The 23,534-nt window shown below is 42.1% G+C and overlaps 1 protein-coding gene across 2 annotated transcripts in view; it reads right to left on the bottom strand.

Moving 5' to 3' along the window:
• Window positions 1-76: 76 nt before the first annotated feature.
• Window positions 77-23,534, bottom strand: part of TTLL11 (tubulin tyrosine ligase like 11) — a 111,114-nt gene continuing 87,656 nt past the window's right edge. For both annotated transcript variants that reach the window (XM_065418926.1, XM_065418927.1), the window contains 3 exons: window positions 18,922-19,179; window positions 11,874-11,980; window positions 77-366 (listed from right to left, as the gene is read on the bottom strand). In XM_065418926.1, coding sequence (XP_065274998.1) covers window positions 77-366; window positions 11,874-11,980; window positions 18,922-19,179 — 655 coding nt within the window. The remainder of the gene's footprint in view (window positions 367-11,873; window positions 11,981-18,921; window positions 19,180-23,534) is intronic.

Below are 23,534 nucleotides of genomic sequence, written 5' to 3'. Positions count from 1 at the left end.
TGTTTCACCTCCTGCAGCATGTGATCAGGGATCAGTTTCCAGCCCTGTCATTGTCTTTTTTCCTTGATAGTGCCCATCAAGACCGATGATTTCTATAATCTGTAAGTTTATTGGCAGCAGTCATGCGGTTCAGGAGAGGCGCATGAGTAGCTGCCGTGAGGTGGAGTCCATCTGGCTGACAGGTAACCAGCGCTGCTCGGCGTTCCGTTATTCCTCGGCTGCAAACCAGGCGCTTCTCATCGAGGATGGCTAGATGGTATTCACAGAAATCAATCAATGATGCCACTTGCTCATGAAGTGGGAGTGACTTGTATCTTCTCTGAGCCAGGCAAAAGAAAGCTTCTATGAAGGCTTGCAAGCACATCCCTTCAAATAAGAAGAGAGTTTAGATTAGAATCGTGGCACAGACTTCTCTCACATGCTGCAGTCTTTTAATCTAGTATGTCTCATTTCTATACCCCTGTTCATCCCAAAGACTGGATGTGTATATACACACTCCATCTCTCTCTCTCTCTCGCGCGTGCTATTAGTTAATTCCTTTTTAATTCAAGCAGCAACTGCCTAGAATGGTCACAAACACACACCCATCCTCTGCCCTTCAAAGACCAAAATGAGACATTTTCCTTGTATTTGACACATAAATCAAACAGCTCAAAGATTTAAAAGAAGTGTCCCAGAATAGCAAACATGCCCAAATTGGGTTATAGATGGGTGACATTCCTGAAAGTAGAAGCTATTCATAAGGATATGCTGTGATCTCTACAAGCATCAGTCTGACCTGATAGTCTGGCATCTGGAGGTAAATGGCTACAGGAACTATTGATTCTAAGAGGTTGTGAAATTGAATTGACACAAGATCAGCCCTGATTCTTGTTGCTTCAGACATTACATTGAAATTGAGTCTGACACATACTCACATGCTGAGCTCCAGAGAATATAATCTGCCCAAGGGAAAAACAAGTCATATGTGCAACTGAAATGTGTCATTTTAAACTTTGCTTTCTTAGAGATGGGACCAAACCAAAATCTCAGATCTGAACACACTACAGATTTCAGGGTGTTTAGGTTTATGGCTCTGTAAACCTGGTCCCATTAATGGGTGCCCTCAGTAATGTACAAGTGAGTTATCCTAAACTTCCTGTCCTTTCTGCTGACACTGCCCTGTGCAGCCACCCATACCTGGCCTTTCTGCTGAGATGCCCACTAAGGCTACCAATTAGTGACAGTCCTGGTAGTGGTGTTGGCAATGTGGACACTTCTCCACTAGGAACTGGACTGGGACTCACCAACTTGTTTCACATACGTCACCAAACAGCCATCAGATGGTAACAACTTGGTCTCTACTGACCTAAGCTGGATTCGAACTGGCACCTGGAAGTGAAAGGCTCCATGGTTCCACCATCACTCCTTTCAGCAACTCAGTCCCTCCATTTTTTTGTAAATTGACACTCTGTTGTTGCACATGCAAAAGCACAACTTTCCAGTCCGCGATTCTTTGCAGACGCTTTTCCTTTCTAACTAAAGGAGGCCACAAATGGGAGGTTGGGGCCTGGCTGGCCACACAGTACTTCACAGGCCAAGTGCAAAGACTGGAACCTGCATGTGGGCACAGATGGGCTATTCAGCTCATGCCATCTAAGTGCTCGGATGGGTTCTCTGCAGCAGCAGCTGGCCTACTTTGGCTTTTCTAAAGTCTCTTTCTCTGGCTCCAGGGAAAGCTGCTCCTGCAATGGTTTTGCATTCTTTAGATGTTTCCCGTCAGTCCTTACCGCACTAAGGACTGGTACTTTGACTTGAATATTCTTCATTAGGGATTGCAGATGAATACTCAGATTCTCTCTCCTCCCCAACAACAGCCCTTAGCTCCTGCTGCCTTCTTCATCCCTGCCTTGGTAAGACTAAACATTCAGCTGAAACACCAGTGTTAACGCCCCTGTTTTAATGAGAGGTGCCCTGAGATCTTTAACAACCAGAAGGGGTTAGGCGCTCAGATTTCTCTCTCATCCAGGAGATGGCCCCTCCAGCCATACACACAGCATAGTATGGACACAGAGGCAAGAACCCCTTACTGGATCACCATCACCACTGCCTCCAAAAAGCTGGGTTCTCCTTTAGGTCTCCTATCCAAGTACTAACTCCCACCCCTTCTTAAATGTGTACGATGGGAAGTTCACATCCCAAGGTGGGACAGACGAAGGCACACAGCAGATTGATCACATGCACCTCAGTTATTCTAAAGGACTGGCTTCCCCAGTCCGCTCCAAGAAAAGAGTCTGCTAACATTACTTGTGGGACTTTTCTACATATCTCCCAGGTGAGTGTGTAATTTCACTGATATCAGGAAAGAGATTCTGCTTAACCTGAACAGAGCCCTCTAGCACAGATGATCTGTTGAAATTGCAGGAAACCCAAGCTCTTGGAGTGTGCAATAAGGGAAAGAAGAGCAATGGCAAAGATTCCGCGGCAAAGTTCAGCTTCCCCCAAGCAACCTGCAGAGAAGCCAGACGCTGCAGAAACAGGACTTCTAAGGTGTCCTCTGATTGCATCACATTAACAGCATGTTACAATGGCCAAGGGAAAGGGTGGCTAATTCCTGCATTTTGGAACCTTGCCGTAATACCCTATTTAATTCTTAATTAAGGACCTATGCACCGCCGTACCTTTTCAGAATGTCAGCAACAAGGAGCTGTCATATCTGGTTTGCATCGTAACTTGCTCACCCAGTTAGAGCACACACTTAAGGGGATTATTTTAAGATCAGATGCTGAGGGTTTTTTTTAAAACTCAATTTAGGTTTATTGATGTTGCAAGAAAAAGCATCTTTTTAAACATTACAATTACAGTCTGAAGTATAATTTCTCTTAAATAAGACTGCAATTGGGGTCACTTACAAGCTCTGTGGTGAAACAGCTTGCAAAGAAATTGTTGGGTTATCTGACAGCAGCAGCTGCCAGCTCAGTAAATTATTTTATCAGTCATGGTGAGCTATCATGTGGGGAAAAGGGCCGATTCGGTAGCATACATATTCCCCCCCCCATAAGTGACACTCATGCAGAGTATTTAATGGAAAAAGTTAGAAGCTGCTGTTTTACAATAACAGAAACAGCTATTGTTTGATTTACAGTTGGAAGTGGGCCAAATTCAAAGCCAAATTGCCACAGATAGTTCAGGAAGATTATTATATACAGAAATATTACATTCCATTTTTATTTTTTCCTTAAAACTTCTGGTTCACTGTAACCCTAAACAAATCTGGTAAGTCTTGGATGCTGAAATCCTGGGCTTGAAGGTTCTCCTGCCTGTGATTCTTTTGCTAATACAGTTCTGTCAACTAATTTAAAATAAAAGACTTGGTCACACAGTGAAATTCTAAAGAGCAATCTGCAGGTTTTCTGTACGATTCCTCTCTGTAGAAACACCACCACCCCTCCCTCTGTACAGACAGTACTTTGAGCACCTGGAAACCTCGTTACTGTTTTGTGATTGTAAAAATCAGGGGGTTCCTAATGTAGCTATACCAAGTACAGTGCAGCGATTCAGACATTATTAAACATCTGATGAATACTATCTTATTTGTAATATATATTCAATTTTTCCCTCTGATATTAGGACTACATTTGTCCCCTTTATCACTCCTTTGAGCAATATATTTTATGTATTACTCTGTGTGCCTGATGTGTATGGCAGCTGTTATATATAAGGTTAATATACAGTAGAGTTTATCTTCTTATAAACTAGGTAAAATAATACTTGTCTAAGGGTGCAGGCTTCATTAACATCTGTGAAGCACTTTTAGATCTTCAGCAGGATCTAAGTATTTTTACAGGTGTGATATCTGGCCACATTCTAGCAAATTACCATTGTGTATCATTGAGACACTTGGTGTTTATGTAGGAGAGAGATAAGAGCCATTTTGTAGAAATAAAATACTGATAAATCATGGAAAGGAATTCTCAGCTGGAGTGATTTTTTATTATTCCACCGCTTTGTTCCTTAAAAAAAAAAATTATGTACATGCACACATGTATGTGTATAATTAGAATAAATATACGTGTGTGTGGAGGGGGGGTTGTGTGTTTTTTATTGGGGGTGTTGTTTTTATGTTCTAAGTACACTAGGTTTTGGTCTTAGTTGAAAGATAATAGCCTGACAGCTTTTTAGACTCAAATGCTTGCTTAATAATAAACTAAACTAATACCACCTAACTCTGATACAGTGCTTTTCATCAGCAGAATTCAAAGTGCCTCACAATCCTTAGTGTATTTATCTTCATCACAACCCCCCTCTGAGGCATGGCAGTGCTATTATCTCCCTTGTTCAGATGGGAACTAAGGCACAGAGCGGGTAAGTGACTTACCCAAGTCACAAATGGAGTCTGTGGCAGAGTAGGGACTGAATCTGGGTCTCCCAAGACCTAGGCTAGTGCCGAACCACCGGACCATCCTTCCTTTCTGATTCATAGAGCAAGTGCTATACAACAGGCAGTGGCAATGCAAGGTTCCCTCAAACGCCCCACTGTGACTCAATTCTCACCTTGAAACACCACCTTTGTCATTGTGAAGGTATTAGGTCTCTATAATCATTCCATCCATAGTTTTACAGCTATCACTGCCAACAAAGGTGCCAATGGCAATGGTATTTTTTGAGATGGGGACACCTGTCCAGTAAAAAAACACCAGACTTATTTCACAAAAGCTACTAAGCAGCTGTCAGAAACATATGGCCTGATTTTCTTATTGGAATGTGATAGCGATTTTAGAGCTTAAGTTATAAAACACTCGATATATTTAAGCCATTACTGCAACAAGAAAATCACCTCTGAACTCTGCTATCTTGACAAATTAGTATGTCTCAGGTTTACACATGTGAACGGAGCAAGTAGGGAAATCATTACCCACTAAAGCCAGGCTAGTGAAACTAACAAACTATCAGACAGAAGTACGCTTTCTTCGTTTCATTAAATGACAGACAAGCCAGCTCACTAAGAATGGTGATTAGCAAGCTGAGGCTAGTCCAGACTGAAAGGTCAGCCTGGACTCCCATTAAACAATGTAATTTATATTTCACCAGAATACAGACACACATTGCCTAGAGTATTGCTAATTTAGCTGAAGATGTCACAGCATCAACTCATCGTTCATTGTGATTGTCTTATGGGACTTTGGGTGTGTAGAATACGATTGACTGCTCATGTTTTAAAAATGTATTATGCAGAAGTGATTTGTTTAGTTACAGAAACATGATTTTGCAGCATTCTTAATTATTTATTGAGGAAAGCAAACCTTGTCTCCCACTAATAAAAAAGGGTGGCAAGACCGTTAACAGGTAAAGTGATCATAGATACTCAGAGAAGATAAAAACTTCTGAAAATTTTTTAAATATATAAGATCACATTACCTATCAACAGTCTCCAACCCTTTTTACTAGCACAAAGCAATGTGTCTTTGATTACATAATCCAGAGGCTAGTTAGTGTAAACACAGGTGTAACCTTCAGCATGTAGCCCACATTCTGTTGCTTTTTTCATAAGTGATCATTTGAATCCAAAATGCTCACCAAGGGCCAAATTTTACAAAAGGGGCCACTGATTCTGGGATTTCCATTCTACGGTGTCCAAGCTGACAACTGTGTTGATTCCCAGAAATGCTGAGCACCAGCAGCTCCCAACTGGAGTGGTGTGTGCTCAGCAACCACAAAAGAAACAAAATTTACCCAGCAGAGTTTAATCTACTCCATTGGAGAGGAACATAACAAAGGATACCAAGCAACAGTGTTGGGCTGGCTATTTTAATACTGGCATAAGAAGAAGACAGTCGACAGCAGGGGTCCCTTGATTTTCTCCATTTGAGCCTCATGCTCAGATGCCATGGTGATGGGTGCCATATAAATTCGCATAATAATAATAATAATAATAATAATAATATTTTGAGGGTACACAAGAGCAAGCAGCTTTGTTTCCTATTTTACAGAGCTTAATCCAGACAAGAATTAACGGAAGAAAATTATTGTCTATCTCTAGTAGCGAAACCTTCTCATAAGCAAATCATTTTCTTTGGTGACCGCAGGAAAATACATAATGCAATTTACGTTAAATAGCAGAAAATGCAGCCATCATAATAGCATCTCCACTGTCTGATATTGCAAAGTCATTTAATGGTGCAGCAGTAATTTGCTGAGCATTTAGTACAAAATTGTAAATTAATCAATTTGGGAAATGAATTTTGCAAAGATTTTTGAGGAAAAAACCCTCCTCTATGCTTAAATATAGAAAATGTTAAAACCAAAGTCAACCCAATGATTTATGTGTGTGCACTCAACTCTAGGTCCCAGGGGTTATCAATGTGTACTCAAATCTATTATTACCATTGCTCACCATGGGAAAAAAGTAATTACATAAAAGAAAGTCTACCCTTTCATGGGAGCAAAAGATAAGTGCTACACTCAGGAAAGAGGAAAATGCTGAGATTTCAGTTCGCTTGTTTTCCTTTGAAAGGAAGTTACAAAAACACCATTATATAAGCAGAGGGAATAAACACATAGCAACCCTTAGAATAGGCAGAAGTCAGCTGAATACAATGGTCCGTTTTTAAGGCTAAACAATATGATTTATACTGCAGACATCTGTGTGGTACATTGGAGACTTTTGTTTAAGGGAGATGAAACCACTTTTAAGATCTGTGTGTAAAGCCACAAAAAGCATCAGGTGAATAATATATTGAGCATGTTAATATACCACTGTTTAGAATACATGTCTTCCAAAGAATTCTATGGGACAGCTTATACAGAAAGTCCTTGAGCCTGAGAAATGGAGTTTGTATTGAATCCTGCCCCAGCTGGCATCAGACTCTGTACCTTTCACTGGAGACCCTCAAACCTATCATTGTTATTCATTACTTATACAGAAAACATAGCAACATACAGAGGGCAGGTGAAATCTGGACATTAAACTTTGGTAGATTTCTTTTAATGAGTTAAGCAAAGGATTAAACCTCACAGCCCCACTGTGTAGAAGGTAAATATGAATACTCTCATTTTACAGACCACTAGACTGTGACACAGAGAGGCTAAGTGACTTGCCAAGGGTCACACAGCAAATCAGTGATGAAGCCGGGAATAAACCCTCGTACCCCAACAAACATTTTTCATTTGGCTTTTGGATTCAAGGGGTTCAGCGCTGTTCTTTCGGAAACACCTTGTTTGTAGCCTTTGCCCTGGGGTTGTTCTGACTCCCTTTCAGCTGCCATATTTTTTATTTAAACAAAAAATCCAGGTGAGCAATTTCTAATTTGCCTGACAGAGACTGTTCAACAGAAGGTGAAGTCTAAGTGGCAGAATGCCCTGGCAAACTCCACTCCAAGATTTCTGGTACATCAAACTTGAGCTCTCCTCAAGGAGGAGGAGGGGGTTCTCGTCACACTCTCTCTCTTGGATTAGTGCTTCCTCATCTCTCACTGGGAAGTGGGAGCCTGTAAATATTTTGTTATTACAGGCTCTTCCATGTCTTCAGCCTAGAGTGGCCCTTCTCTAAAGCTGACTCTAGCGGATTGCGTCTGGAAAGTCATCAGCCCATGGAAACAGATGCAACTCTCACGAAGCCTCTCAGTCAAATTGAGAACTTATTTAAACTGTGGTTTAAAATCACAAGTTGGACGTAAAGAAGTTCGAAAGTGGGTTTTAATGACAAAGCAGCCTCACTCTGACTGATGGCATTTGGTGGATATGCAAAACTAGGCTGAGTTCCATGCAGGGGGGTGGTTGTAGCAAAACAAGCGACTCAGGGGAGAGAATAGGATAAAATTGGTTCCCTGCTCCATTTTCTTGCTGTTATTTGACACTGAGGTTAGCATTCTACAAAACACAAGCATCAAGACTGTTGCTGTCGCCAAGGCCCTACAGACTACAAGACAAGACACAGAAAGATAAGAGGCCCTGGGAGAGCCAGAGGAAGGACTTTATGGTTTATCTCTTGATCCAGTACTTTTCTGTGTGTGCCATATGGACCTCAGGGAAGAAGTGGGTCTGTAGAAGAGATCAAAATGAGGAAGGGTTTTCCATGCACTAGGGCAGAATGGTAGAAGGCAAGAAGGCAAAGGGGGAGAAGGAAATTATGTAGCGTGTCAACCCTTCACACCCTCCCACCACTTTGAAGGAGCGTCTCAGTAATTCTGCACTCACTAGACTGGGTACAAGTTGTTCTGCTTTGCCATTTACATCCATTTCAGGATTGGTTTGTACCTGATGTGGAATTTATGCTGCGGCTTATATCCTGACTGACTTTGGCCCACTGCCCTTCATGGCTGCCTACTCTGCGTGCTCCTGAGGTATAAAACCCAACGGGCAGACCTCCCCCGGGTGCTCTGCACTTTTGTTTCTCAACAGGCTGCAGATATGCCACAAACCCCGGAACATGACTGATGAGGAGAGCTTACATCTAATAACTGTCTCGGCATGGCTAGTTTCACATAATTTTTTTGCTTTATTTGCCTGTATGCAGTTAGGGGTTCCAAACCCCTTTGGTTGACAATACTGTCATTCACATTTCCACTTCCACAACAAAAGTTACATGAGGACATTATAAACCCAAGCCTTTAACATTTTTAATAAAAATGACAATTAGATTGGCTCATGAGCAGCAGAGAAGCTATTTAGAGATACCTATTGTTCAGTTTCATCAGCGTCCCGAGTACATAGTAAAACTCTAATAGAGAAAAAAGTCATTTTTAAAATAAATGTCATCATTTTCTAAACGTGGGGGGTTTAATTGGCCTTTTAACACTCTCGCTTCCTTTATGGGTCCTACGTGGGAGTCTGTTCAGCTCTAGCTCCCCTCCATGCAGGTTTATCTTCATTCAGACAAGTATCAGACATAAGGAGTTTATTCTTCCCTTGTTGTGTGCACATAAGTTTCATTAAGCTTATTGGAAATTCTATGCATGCATAAAGGGGCCCCTTTAGAGCTTCAAAACAGACTTGTGAGATATACCAAAAACTAGTCTACTGTACATGGTTGGTATGTAGAGTAAGACAAAGTATAAAGCTGATACTGGTGGGAATAAAGGTAGCAATCTAGTATAAACATTTTAGGTCCAACTCTTCTGCCCCTGCAAAGCTGAGGGGAACTGTATTCTTAGATGACAAGCTTTTTGGGACAGGGATTGTGACTTTATAGGAGATTATACAGCACATAACACTATCAGGCTCTAACCCTGCTGGGGGCTTCTAAACACTATTGCAGTATAAATGTTTAATAAGAGTAATACATAGTAATAATACTCTGCTTTAGATAAGGGAATTCTGCAGAGCAAGGAACAAAATCCTCACTGCTAAAGCACATGTAAAGAAAAGAAGATTGACAGGACATTAGTTGGGAAAAGTGCCAGACTGGCCAAGAGTGTCAAGAGTGACTAATGATTTTTGGGTGTCCAACCTGAGACACCCAAGAGGGGCCAGATTTCCCCAGTGTCCTGAGAATCCACTCTCGGTCTCAAATTGGGCACCCAAAATCACTAGTCACTTTGGAATAGTTTGGCCTCTAGTCCTATTTATCCACACACATTCCAGTGCAAGATTGTCAAGATGGAGTAGGCTGGGAAAGACTGAATGGTCTGTCTTAATTACAATCATGTACCATGAAACCCCCTACTTTAAAGGGCTAAACCCCATTAGTACCTTAGAAGTGAAAGGCTCCATATCCCATTATCATTCTCCTGCATTATCAAGCCCCACGGCTTTAGGACTAAACTCGGAACTGGTATAAGCAATTGCAACTCCACAGTCTTCAGTAAGTAGCATCTGCTTCCATGAGAACTGAATTAGCCCTTAAGGTCCAGCCAGAACAACGTGAAGAGACTAAGCAAATATTCGTATTATTTAATATAACGGCAGCTCCCCAAGCCTCCAATCAGGACTGGGAAGGCTCACAGTACTGGACATGCCCACAGACAGGAACTCCCCCTACCCCAAGCAGCTGACAGTCTAAGCAGACAAGAAACACAGGAAGGGGAGTGAGGGAGCCAATCAAATGGATATATTTTTAGGGACACTTGTTGGGGAGGTGCTAGTTTTCTAACTACATAGATAAATCGGACTTTCCCCATCTGCACTCAGCCTAGCCACTAAACATTTGCTGATATCTTTAAGACATCATGGCAAAAGTGGGTTTTGAGAAGGGATATGACACAGGAGAGGGTAGCAGTGTAACTGATCATTGTCATGCATAAAGGGTGTCACCCGGAGACAGTGGGAAGGCAGTGGTGGACGGAGCAGACAAGTGGCAACTGAGGCTGGCATAACCAGTAGAGCCCAGAGGATGAGGCAGCAACACAAGGAGAGAACAGATTGGTTAAGCAGGAAGGGACAGAATTAAGACAAGAAGCTTGAACCTGGGTAGGTGGTAGAGGGGGAGTGAGAAGATGATCTCAGATGCTGCATTTTGTGTGGGCCAGAGGAGGAAATGGAGGTGTGAGGGAAGCCAGAGAGGAGGAGGATGTTGTTAGTTGGAGTGTACAGAAAATAAATCTCTCTCCCATCTCCTTGTTCTGGTCAGCAAAACAAAGAGAAACACTGATAAACAAACCAACAATCTGTGCTAGCACCATTACACGAGCAAACTGTACAGATTTTGTTATACACAGTAATTTAAGATGCAAACAAAACATGAAAAACTAATCCAGAATTAACAATGGGCCAGATGGCAATGCTAGTTTGAAGCAATAAACATGAAAAACAGCTTCCTTCTGCTACTACTGATCAATTTCCCTATTTAATAATGTAATCAAAAAAGGCATGTTTCTGCTACCACACATATTCAGCATTAGAGATGGGGTTTCTTTTTCTATTTTCTTCTTCTTTGCTTAATGCAGCAGCAAAATTTCAGAACTCATTTAAAACATGAGAACTCTTAGCCCTTAAAATGATAATTAAGATGAATACAGACCCTCAAAGGTTCAGATTTAAGCCTCGCTCCCAATTGCCAACAAAGCTGTAGTAAGTTAGCTGCCATCTGCAGTACCTTGATAGGAACACCTACCTTGCTGCTCCAGTGAATTTTGTTATTTAATGAATTTCTCTTTTGAAAAAAACAAGCTTTTTGATATCATTTACATTTGGAGCCAATTTAACAGCTGAGGTGTAGTGTAAGTTCCTGCTACAATGCATCATACATTCCTTGCTCATCACAAAGCCAAGGACAGAGAATGAGGAGCTGTAGGGTGGAACCTGCCATTTGAAAAGTAAATGAATGCAGTACTTGGATTTTACCAAAAATACCCAATCGGGGAGCAGAACTGACCAACAAAGCAGCTAGACATATCTGTTTGGAGCTCTTGAATTGATGTCTTTTTTGTTAGCTGTGTGAATTACTGTCTGAATGCAGGGTGCACCACGTTATGCTAGAATGGAGACTTCACTGGTGTTATTAAGGATACTATGGATTTGGTGGACCTGGATGAGGCATCACAGCATCTGCTTATGTGAACATAAATGTAAGGCACTTCAGCATGTGCATTAACAGGTTATTGGTAAGTGCCTTGGATTCAGTGCAAGGCTGAAGGCAAAGTGCCTTCAAACACCAGATGAGTTTGCAGGTGCAGATGACAGTAAATGCACCTCCAAAAACCAAAATTACACTTGCAAAATTGCAAGCACAAAAAGGGAGGCTTTGTGAAACCCAAGTCCAATGAGGACCTGAAAACAAGGATGACCTACCCTACACATGAAGGGAAGCTAGTATAGAACTAATGGGCCAAATTCTGCAGTCAGATGCAGAGGCACCGTTCCCACAAATATTAGTGGAAGCTGGGTGTGCACTTATGAGGGCAAAAGCTATCTAGAAACAGAAGCTTACATACTCTCCCAGAATGGAATGGAATTACCTGATTCTCTTTGGTCTAGTCCCATACTATTCCACCTTCTTGTGATATCGATGTACAGAATATCCACGGAAGCCATTGAAAAATTGCTGTTACTCAGCTTGCAGTTCCTGTTAAATATAAACCAAATAAAGATCAAGCAAAAGTCTGATTACTTCCAAAGTTAGCCAAATGGTGGGAAGGCAACTGGGATAAAGAGTTTATTCAGGCCAGGTGGGCAACTATGAAGGCACACAGAGCTCAACTGAAAGCCATGGCCACCTAGCTTGCTGCAGATATCAATCAAACGAGCACTTGTTAAATATACATGGGCTATATAATGGAGAAAGTCCTGTATGTTCTCACTTACAACGTCACGTGTACAACCAGCCTTCCCATTTGTTCAGAGCACTCGGACACCAGCTCTGATAGGAACTAGCAGTGAGCAGATCCAGTATTGTGGATACTGCCACACCTCTAAGTAAGTTCTGAACATTCAATGTGTTCAACTTCATATCAATATCCTGAAAACAACAGGATTAACAAGCTGCTATACATGTTTTTCAATCAGCTGGATTTTGCAAGAAAAGTCTGAAGGAATGCCTAACATAGTGAATGCTAATGGGAAGGGGGTAGGTTTAGCAGATAAAATAAAAAAAGAACAAGTTAAAAATCACTTAGAAAAATTAGATGCCTGCAAGTCACCAGGGCCTGATGAAATGCATCCTAGAATACTCAAGGAGCTAATAGAGGAGGTATCTGAGCCTCTAGCTATTATCTTTGGAAAATCATGGGAGACGGGAGAGATTCCAGAAGACTGGAAAAGGGCAAATATAGTGCCCATCTATAAAAAGGGAAATAAAAACAACCCAGGAAACTACAGACCAGTTAGTTTAACTTCTGTGCCAGGGGAGATAATGGAGCAAGTAATTAAGGAAATCATCTGCAAACACTTGGAAGGTGGTAAGGTGATAGGGAATAGCCAGCATGGATTTGTAAAGAACAAATCGTGTCAAACCAATCTGATAGCTTTCTTTGATAGGATAACGAGTCTTGTGGATAAGGGAGAAGCTGTGGATGTGGTATACCTAGACTTTAGTAAGGCATTTGATATGGTCTCGCATGATATTCTTATCAATGAACTAGGCAAATACAACTTAGATGGGGCTACTATAAGGAGGGTGCATAACTGGCTGGATAACCGTACTCAAAGATTGTTATTAATGGTTCCCAATCCTGCTGGAAAGGCATAACAAGTGTGGTTCCACAGGGGTCTGTTTTGGGACCGGCTCTGTTCAATAACTTCATTAACGACTTAGCTATTGGCATAGAAAGTACGCTTATTAAGTTTGCAGATGATACCAAACTGGGAGGGATTGCAACTGCTTTGGAGGACAGGGTCATAATTCAAAATGATCTGGACAAATTGGAGAAATGGTCTGAGGTAAACAGGATGAAGTTTAACAAAGACAAATGCAAAGTGCTCCAGTTAGGAAGGAAAAATCAGTTTCACACATACAGAATGGGAAGAGACTGTCTAGGAAGGAGTACGGCAGAAAGGGATCTAGGGGTTATAGTGGACCACAAGCTAAATATGAGTCAATAGTGTGATGCTGTTGCAAAAAAAGCAAACGTGATTCTGGGATGTATTAACAGGTGTGTGTAAGCAAGACACGAGAAGTCATTCTTCCGCTCTACTCTGCGCTGGTTAGGCCTCAACTGGAGTATTGTGTCCAGTTCTGGGCACCGCATTTCAAGAAAGATGTGGAGAAACTGGAGAGGGTCCAGAGAAGAGCAACAAGAATGATTAAAGGTCTTGAGAACATGACCTATGAAGGAAGGCTGAAAGAATTGGGTTTGTTTAGTTTGGAAAAGAGAAGACTGAGAGGGGACATGATAGCAGTTTTCAGATATCTAAAAGGGTGTCATAAGGAGGAGGGAGAAAACTTGTTCACCTTAGTCTCTAAGGATAGAACAAGAAGCAATGGACTTAAACTGCAGCAAGGGAGGTTTAGGTTGGACATTAGGAAAAAGTTCCTAACTGTCAGGGTGGTTAAACACTGGAATAAATTGCCTAAGGAGGTTGTGGAATCTCCATCTCTGGAGATATTTAAGAGTAGGTTAGATAAATGTCTATCAGGGATGGTCTAGACAGTATTTGGTCCTGCCATGAGGGCAGGGGACTGGACTCGATGACCTCTCGAGGTCCCTTCCAGTCCTAGAATCTATGAATCTATGAATAACCAAAAAAATCCACTTACTATTTCTCAACAAAAATATGGCTTGACCAATTGTTACAAACTGCTACCCTTTAACACAGGGGTGGGCAAACTACGGCCTGCTGGCCACGTCCGGCCCATTGGACCTTTTAATCTGGCCCTCGAGCTCCCGCCGGGGAGCAGGGTTGGGGGCTTGCCCCTCTGTGGCGCTCCAGTCGGGGAGCGGGGTCAGGGGCTTTCTGTGCAGCTCCCGGAAGCAGGGGCATGTCCCCACTCCAGTTCCTACGTGTAGGGGCAACCAGGGGGCTCCCCATGCTGCCTCCGCCCCAAGCGCCCCCCCACCCCGCAGCTCCCATTGGCTGGGAATCGCGGCCAATGGGAGCTGCAGGGGCGGCACCTGCAGACGGGGCAGTGCCTGCAGACAGGGCAGCGCGGAGAGCCGCCTGGCCACGCCGCCATGTAGGACATGGCGCTGCTTCCGGGAGCAGCTTGAGGTAAGCGCCGCCCGGAGCCTGCATACCTGATCCTGCCCCGCGCCCCGCGCCCCTGCCCCAGCCCTGATCCCCCTCCCAACCTCCGAATCCCTCAGTCCCAGCCTGGAACACCCTCCTGCAATCAAAACCATTCATCCCCAGCCCCACCCCAGAGCCCGCATCCCCAGCCAGAGCCCTCACCCCCTCCCGCACCCCAATCCCCAATTTCGGGAGCATTCATGGCCCGCCATACAATTTCCATACCCAGATGTGGCCCTCAGGCCAAAAAGTTTGCCCACCCCTGCTTTAAAACAAACAAAAGGAAGTATTGTTTCTCACAATGCACAGTCAACTGTGGAACTCCTTGCCAGAGGACGTTGTGAAGGCCAAGACTATAACAGGGTTCAAAAAAGAACTATATAAATTCATGGAGGATAGGTCCATCAATGGCTATTAGCCAGGATGGACAGGGATGGTGTCCCTATCCTCTGTTTGCCAGAAGCTGGGAATGACAAAAGGGGATGGATCATTTCATGATTACCTGTTCTGTTCATTCCCTCTGGGGCACCTGGCATTGGCCACAGTTGGAAGACAGGATACTCGGCTAGATGGACCTTTGGTCTGACCCAATATGGCCACTCTTATGTTATACCCTCCTGGAGTTATTATTATGAGTCTATCACTGAATGATACTCACTGATCCATTTGAAATACCTGTATAAAGCTACATGGAGTATCTAAGAGATTGATCCTGCAAGGAGATGCTTCTGCTGGAAAATATTACATGTGTTTTGCTGTCTCACACTTCCAAATAGCTTCTTAACCCACCTAGCTATAAGAGAGATGGTAGTGGTTCTTTAGAGGTAAAGGAGATCTAGGGTGTGGGTTGAGCTGTTCTAGGTACCCTAGGTGCAACCAAGTATGGGCTTAGGCTGTATTTCATAGTATTTCATTTTGAGTTCCTTTTGTGAATAAACTGAACCCACTGGAAGAAGATAAAGCTTTGATTGGCTACAACTTGTGAGGACAGTTTGTAACCACCTGCTCACATAATATCTATACACTGATGTACCTTCCATTTCATTCCTGAAGAAAGGAATCTAGCAATTCTCTGACATGGGCAACAAGAACAGAATCTCTTATAAATTTACTAGAGGATTCTTGGAAGAAGGGCATAGAGACTAGAGAACTCTGAGAAAAATCTAGATTTTACTGATATTAGAGCTGAATTGAAGAGACACCAGAGAACATGAAGGAAGACATTCCTGCAGTGAGGTATGTTAGGCACCCATTGTGGGCCCACTTGCCCTGCCCAGATTTCTCTGCAATGTCTATGTGGCATGAAGAATGGTCTGCAGCTGAAGTCAGAAACCAGTCTCTTAATAACTGACCCAACCATGCTTGTACCTGGCTTTGATTTGCCACATCACTCCTGGGCCCTTCTGAACTGATTTTGAATGGGCCAGGTCAGCGTGCAACTAGCCTTCATGCCTGGGGCCAATGAGAAGATCCGACATGCCAAAGGCAGACAGTATCACACATCACTGACGAATGCCCTCTGACAAGATTTGATGGTGGTCTGAGGGCTCTGTACTTTGCCAATGAGGCTGCTGCAAAATGGCTTCGGAAGTTCAACATTCAAGGACAAGGAGAAGAATAATAATAATTATGGAATAATCTTTAAGAGGAATATCTATCCATCTATCCTGACATTTATACTATGCTCGTCACCACGGTATCTAAATCAAGGCTGGATTCAACAGTAAAAAATACATTGTAGTGAACAATCCTGTGGATGGAGCAGATGCCCCCAGTCTTTTCTATCTGTAATCTATATAACTCTATTTGTTTTTATTAATTCTTGACTGCTAAGGGCATCTGGATAAAAAGAGGATCTCTCTATTTTAAGAGTGCATCTGCTCCTGCTGCTTATTTGTTTTGTCATAGTCAATGAAAGTCAGAAAATGGGATGTGTGTACCATAACTGGAACATGTACAGCCATTAAAAAACAATGAAAATGACAAAATAAAAGTATATGAAAAAATAAATTGAATTCCCTGCCACTGCAAGTTGCAATTTCCCGATGCAAATCATTAGTGCACAGTGTATCAGTGAGCAGCATTTGGAAAGCCTCCCTCCTGGCTGGGAACAGCAGGGTCTGATCCCATAGCTAGGGAAATCACCCTGCTTCAATAGCTCCTCTTCACAATGTCTCAATCCAAACACACTCACATTCCTCTGGTTTACTGGCAATTAAACAAGTAGATCCGGACTATGAAAAATACTAACATTTGTTAGAGACCATCAACTGGCAGTGGAATAAAGGCCCAAGTGTTCCTACTGAATAAAACTTTGGATCACAGGTCAGTCTATGCCCATCTTCTTTTAAGGATCTATTACCTCTCTAAAAAAGCTAAACACGTACCTAAATAACAAGTATTGTAAAAGGAAATTACCTTGGTCTCCAATGCTATTATTTTCCTCATTTGTGATATCTGAATTATGTTTGCTACACTGTTCCAGAACTTGTTTTTCCACATACAAATATGGGAGGAAAAAATAACTCTTCAATAATGTCTATACCCAACAGATTCAATCCACAACGCCAGCTGAATTAAGTGACAAGCCTAAACACTTCACAACTGCAGTTTGTATAAGCAGATCCAGACTGACATTTAGCTGGATGTTTTCAAAGCAGCACAGGCATGTACACAATCATTTTATGTGGAGTTTAATTCTCCCAAACAGCAGGCAGGAGTTTCCAAAAGGGGTGAGAGGACAGGTCAACTTCAGCATCAGGAGGTGTAAAATAGACTCCCTTACTCTGAACACCCCTTTACACTCCCTCCAACCTTCTCACACCTGCTCCATCCAAGTATAAGGGAGTCTCAGTTGCTCAAACATGCATATTGAAGAGCTGGAAATGGAGCAAGAGGGAACAAGTTAAAGAAAAATGGGGGCTTTAAAAAAAATAAACTAAACTGAGGAGTCAGCTCTATGAATAAATTCTAGATTCCTGTTTAACTGTTTTAGGAAACCAGTCATACGAAACTAGAGTCCTTCGGCTCTTACAGCTTGTTCCCCAGCCAAATGGATACTCCTCAATTTGTGGCATGACAACAATTTCCACGACAGCTACTGCCGCTGTCACAGACTGCAAGTACACCACCATCCAATTACAAAAAAGGGTACTTAATAAATGCTGACGTACACTGTTTTTATGCGCATAGTGAGACAGTGATTTAGGGGAAGGGGTTTACATAGTTAAGGAAAAATGAGATAAATACACTTATTTTTTTCTTCTGGTAAAATGGGGAATATCTATGGGGCTTGCCAGATATTAGCATAATTCACTCAAACTGCTGACTCGTGTAGCACATTTCAAGAGATGGACACTGAAAACAAATTAAGACATAAGTATAATTATGTTTATTTTCCCACTCTGTTCTGTTTTGGGAGGTACGGGTTAGTGTCAGTATTGCCAGAATATAGTGCAACTATATTGCTCCTGCAGATTATATCTACTGTATTTTCAGAGAAGGAAATATGATTAAGATATTAGTTTATAATGAGGCACAATTCAAAACAAAAATTTCCCAGAGAGAGAGGCTTGTTAGCAACTACAAAACACTAAATTCACCAGCCAAATAGCTTTGGAAACTCAGCTGTATCAAAGCATAGGAAGATAAGCACAGAAAGATTACCACATTGTCCTTTCATTTTGAAGAGCTTTTGATACTGAGTGCTAAATTTTGGAAAACATTCCGCTCAGTCATAATTCTGTTCAGAACTCGGATATTTGCGCACGTTCTTCCTCCCTCATTTACATCAAAGGACACTGGTATGAAAAAAATACCCAAGATTTTATTTTTGAGACCTTCTGCTCAAGCTGCTTGTTCCTTTAAAGAGACAATCCTCAATTTAAGGAATGACAATTTTTACAGCTGCCAATGACAATGTCACCTATTAGCCATTTCCTTTTCTTTCCTTGTATAATACCAAGACAAACGGGGGGAAATGGGAACTCTCTTCTTGTTCCTATTAACAAGAATTCAGGTAAGGGTGTCCCCCAACCCCATGCTTGTGACAGCACAGTTCACTACCATGCAAACAAGTGTGTTCTCTAATTCTGGATGATGCGATCACTAAAGGAATCAGAGCAGTAGACTGACTATAAAAGAAGAAAACTTTTGTATTATACACATGTATTTATTTCAGTAATCAGCAATGACAAGAAAGAAAATACAGAAGAGTGTGCAACTGTTCAGTAGGATTTGGGGGGAAATGTTTTCTCTGGTCTTAACTATTCTATCACATAAACACAAGAATAGCAGTGCTATTGGATAGGTCTGGGAGATCTTAAATCCTTTACTACTAACCTTATAAATGTTCGGAAACCTGTTGGTCCCAACTTCATTGTCCCTTTTACTCCAAGGAATCGGATAAACAATGCAGCCATTCTGTCCACCAGTCGCAGATAGCTGAACTGTTTGGCATATTTTGGAAACACTTGCTTGAGACAAAGGGAGGGTAAGCTGGCTTCTGGATTTTTGCTGATATCATGTTCCAATTGGTCTGTTGATCCTGGTTCCAATAGTTCATCTTTTGTGTCTGATGCATTCTCAGACAGTTGAGATCTGCAGCACAAACAGTAATTGTACCTTGTGAGACATTGTATCAATCCACTATGATTCTGTCAGCATCTTCATCATTAAAACCTATTTTCAGGGATTTATATAGTAACTTGGATGTAAAAATTCATTCTGGTCTGGAAAAAAAAACATACAAGCAACTTTGTTCAAAATTAGAAGATTAAAAAAAAACCCTCAGTTGAGCTGTCTAAGTTTCAAGAAGGAAAAAAGGATTTCTGGTTTAGGAGACCTTTATACTCATACTAGATGAGTGGGTAAAGAGATATGGGCCAGTTTTCAAAATCTGCTGCCTAAAGGTAGGCACCTAAATTCATATTTAAGCACAAAACTAAATGCCCTGATTTTGAGAGCTACAGAATGTCCATAACTCCTATGGAAATGAATGGGAGTTTGGGGTTCTCAGCACCTCTGACAATCAGACAACTTTTATGTAGGTTTGAACATTCAAGACTGTATCTCATTTTCTTTTTTAATTTTAAAGTGAATTTCCACATTTGTCAAAATGTTGGATTAACAGCTCTGAGAATGTCAGCCCTGCGTTCATCCAAAGACCAGGGACAGCATGAGCAGTGGCAGAGCAAGCGTCCAAACACACTCCACTGATGTGCTTCCACCTGGACAGGGAGGACCCACTTCCAGGGTGAACTGGTTTTTCACTCTCAATGCCAATTCAGTCTGTCATTTCTGCACAACCTGCCATCAACAATGCCAATAGAGATGGTGGGTTTTGTGACATGGACCCTGGCCAAGGCAGAAAAGCCAAAGCAGGGACAGCTGGACTTTCAGAGAAGTCTCTACAGTCTGGGGTGGACTCTCTCTGGCATGTGCTGATTAGCTGTTTGCTCCAACCCTCTCCCTCCCTCGCAGTCTCATTGCCTCAGCAGCACTCCTCTTACCCCCTTCTTAGTCCCCCTCACCCCCTTCCCTTCAGCTGATCCCCCCTGAATTAACTCCCCACACACCCCCAAAAAATCATGGAACTAACATGACGTTTGCTGCCATCACATTATTCACTCCACTTGTGTGTTATCTAGGGTGACCAGATGTCCTAATTTTACAGGGACAGTCCCGATTTTTGGGTCTTTCTTATATAGGCTCCTATTACCCCCCACCCCCGTCCCGATTTTTCACACTTCCTGTCTGGTCACCCTAGTGTTATCCCCTTCCCCCTACCCTGCATCTGTCTTGTCTATTTAAATATAAGCTCCTGGGGACAGGGTCTGTCTTTGTGTCTTAGGTTTGTACAGCACCTATCAAAATAGGGTCCTGGCCCATGACTAGGCCTCCTACGTACTACAGAAATACATATAATAAATCATAATAATAAAATGCTGAACCAGTACCCAGCATGACATGATGGGGCATGATGGGGATGACACTTTCTGAAAGAGTGATGGTATTAGCCTAGGTTTTCTGGGCATAGTCTGTTTTGGTTAAGAAGATCCTGCCTATCTGAAAATGGAAATACAATATTCTTCTTCACTTCTATTCCTAAACTATCACGTGATAGTGCTGTGAGCTGTTAACATCTGCTACCTTTCACCCTAGAAGTAGGTGAATTGATCCCCATGCATAGTTATGCAAAGCATTTGAAGGGTGAAAGGGGCTAGATAAGAATGATCCTCTATTGTCAATATGGTTACCAGGGAATCTACAAAACTACCAGGAACACAACTTTAATAATACCAGTTACCTCTGGCACCCAAAGTTGTTATTATTTGGAGGCAGAGATGATTAAGGTCTGGGAAGAAGAACAGAGCTCTGGTCTCTTTTGTCTGCCTCAGTTTCACTTCATTGTCACTATCTGAATGATCCAACAAAGGATTCCATTCTATGGCATTGTAAGTCCCACCACTATCATGTCAGTGCAAACTGTCCCTCTGCTGGGTGTGCATGTACCAGGTCTCCTTCACAGCAGTCTCATTTCCCCCAGCTCACTGGGATAGGCTGCTCATCTAGTACCAACCTAGCTAACACAATGAAGAGATAACGTCATAAAATTAAAACGTATTGGCTAAAACTGCTACTATGGGCACCACTATTTAAAGGGTCTCCAGTTACAAATCAACATTTCATTGGAAAGGCTCTCTGTTGCTTCATTATGTGCAGGGCTATTCAGGTCCAATAAAAAGAACATGTCAGTAATGACTGCCTGCCATCAAAACTCAGTGACACCTTTGCATTGTATAAAAGCCCCATTTTTCTCTTCTCTAGGTAAACTGGTTATAAACAAACAAAGATCAGAGGCTGTAGAAAGCAAAAATCCTGCAGCAATTTTCACACGTGAACACTGAGCAGTTCTAATTCTAGACAACAAGCTCTCAGCAAATTACCTAAAAGGGGAAGAAATCGACTAGTAACTCAGAGCAAGGGGGTTAGGAGAGCAAGGCCAATAATACTGAACTGAGAGAAGGTGATTAGTGCACCACTCTCTCACTTCCTGTGCCATGACTGTGTGGCATCATCCCCAAGAAGAAAATTAACTTCAGCTGTTGCTGGGTTACTAGCTAACACCTACACGTCATATATGCATCTGCACCACTGCTGGCCCAGCTGTTCTGTGCGCTATTTCCTTTGCTTAGGGTAAGGTTGGATGGGGATCTATTATGAAGAAAATCTAAAGCTGGAGTTTAGAAATAACTCTGATCTCACTGCTCAACTTTAATCTAAGGGGGATTAATGATGAGACAAATGATTTTATTTTTACACTTGTAAAGATGTACTGTTACAAGTCACAACATATTGACTAAACCAACATAAAAAGGCTCTCTTCAATACAGTCTAAGTACATATCCTAACAATCCTAAATACATATTCTAAAAATACATTCCGATACATATCCTAATATATCCAACCTGAAACCTGGATAAAGAGACACACGTCTTCACTGTGTGCTAAAAGGTCATTGCATGTGAGCTCTCACAGAAGAGGGGGAGAAACCAAATCTCAAAATCAATGGCACTCCACTGAGAATGCCCTGTGTACAACTCCCAGTGGTCAAAATGTATGGAATATTACCCACAGAATCCTAGCTAGGCTTAAATGCAATAAGAGCACACTGGGAGAAGAGCATCCCTCAGGTAACCAGGACCAAAAATTATCCAAGTTTGTAGATCACTGCCACCCAGAAGTAACCCAACACCACGCTTTCTCCTCATCGTGGTCTTCCAACCTCTACCTATTGCCTGAGTCTTTTCCTCCCCATCGGGTATACCGTCCATGCCTTTGCACAGGAGCATTTCCCTACAGGTGTTAGCAGCCATCAATAGCCAGTGCAGTATATTCCCTTCACTACATCTTCTGGTGCTTTATCTGGTCTATTCTTAATTGACTCAGTGATGGGGTTTTCTATCTGTGTCTTGGAAAATCTTTTAAAATGGGTCACCTTGCACTTGGATGGTCACATGAGATGGGCAAAAGGGACCACAATTTAACATCTTGTACAAAGGACAGGGCCACTTTGCAGCAACTCTAATACTGCACTGCAGTTTCAGCATTGACTAGGAGCTGAAATCCTTTTGTGGGACTTGAACCCAGGATCTTGAAGGCCTACAGCAAAGACAGATAACAAATGACATGCTTGCCAATTGCTCTGCATTCTGTTTTATCATAGAAGAGATCTTTTTAACGAAAATTTGCTCTAGCTCTCAAATTCCTAATACTTATCTTGTATTGTAGCTAAAAGCATTTTACTTGCATAGACAATGACCTCTACTCTCCACTATTTTTCAATGAATTTAGTATTTATAAAAGATGCTGGATTGACTTCTCTTGAAAGCAAAGTCTTCCTTACCACAGAATACATATAGCATTGGCAGCAGCATTTCAAGCTTCCCTATCAACATGCCACAAAGCTGTTCTACAAGAAAAGGGACAAATTCAATCCTGGAGTAAGCAGGCACATTGACTTCAATGGGAGCTGTATTTGGTCCCCAATCTCTAGGGGTGAGAGAGCATTTTGTCTACGCTCAAGGATCCTCACACTTATATTTTAGGGCTACATACTGCCCACAGATATAAATGTGGAACTCTCATTGATTTTAGTCGTAGTGGCATTCATGTATCTGAAGGCAGAAGTTGGTCCTTACTTTACAAAACCTTAAAGTCTACCTGAGAGACCATTTGTTGTCCCTAGGCACAGCCTTGAAAAGATGGGCGAAGAACTGTCTAGCTGGAGGCCCACAAGTTTAGAATGCTGAGTCAAAACACGTTTGTGCCTTTCTCCTTGGTAAGTAGCAAAGCTTTCTTTCGTGTCTAGCTTGTTTAATGGTTTGTGGGAAATATTGTTCTTGAGGAGGTGGGCAACTGGGGCCCCATTTTTGTTTGCAGAGGCCTTTGGG

This window comes from Emys orbicularis, chromosome 18 (genome assembly GCF_028017835.1).
Source record: "Emys orbicularis isolate rEmyOrb1 chromosome 18, rEmyOrb1.hap1, whole genome shotgun sequence".
NCBI lineage: Eukaryota > Metazoa > Chordata > Testudines > Emydidae > Emys > Emys orbicularis.
The sequence above is the reverse complement of the archived record's forward strand: the minus strand, read 5'-3'. Positions and strand labels throughout refer to the sequence as shown.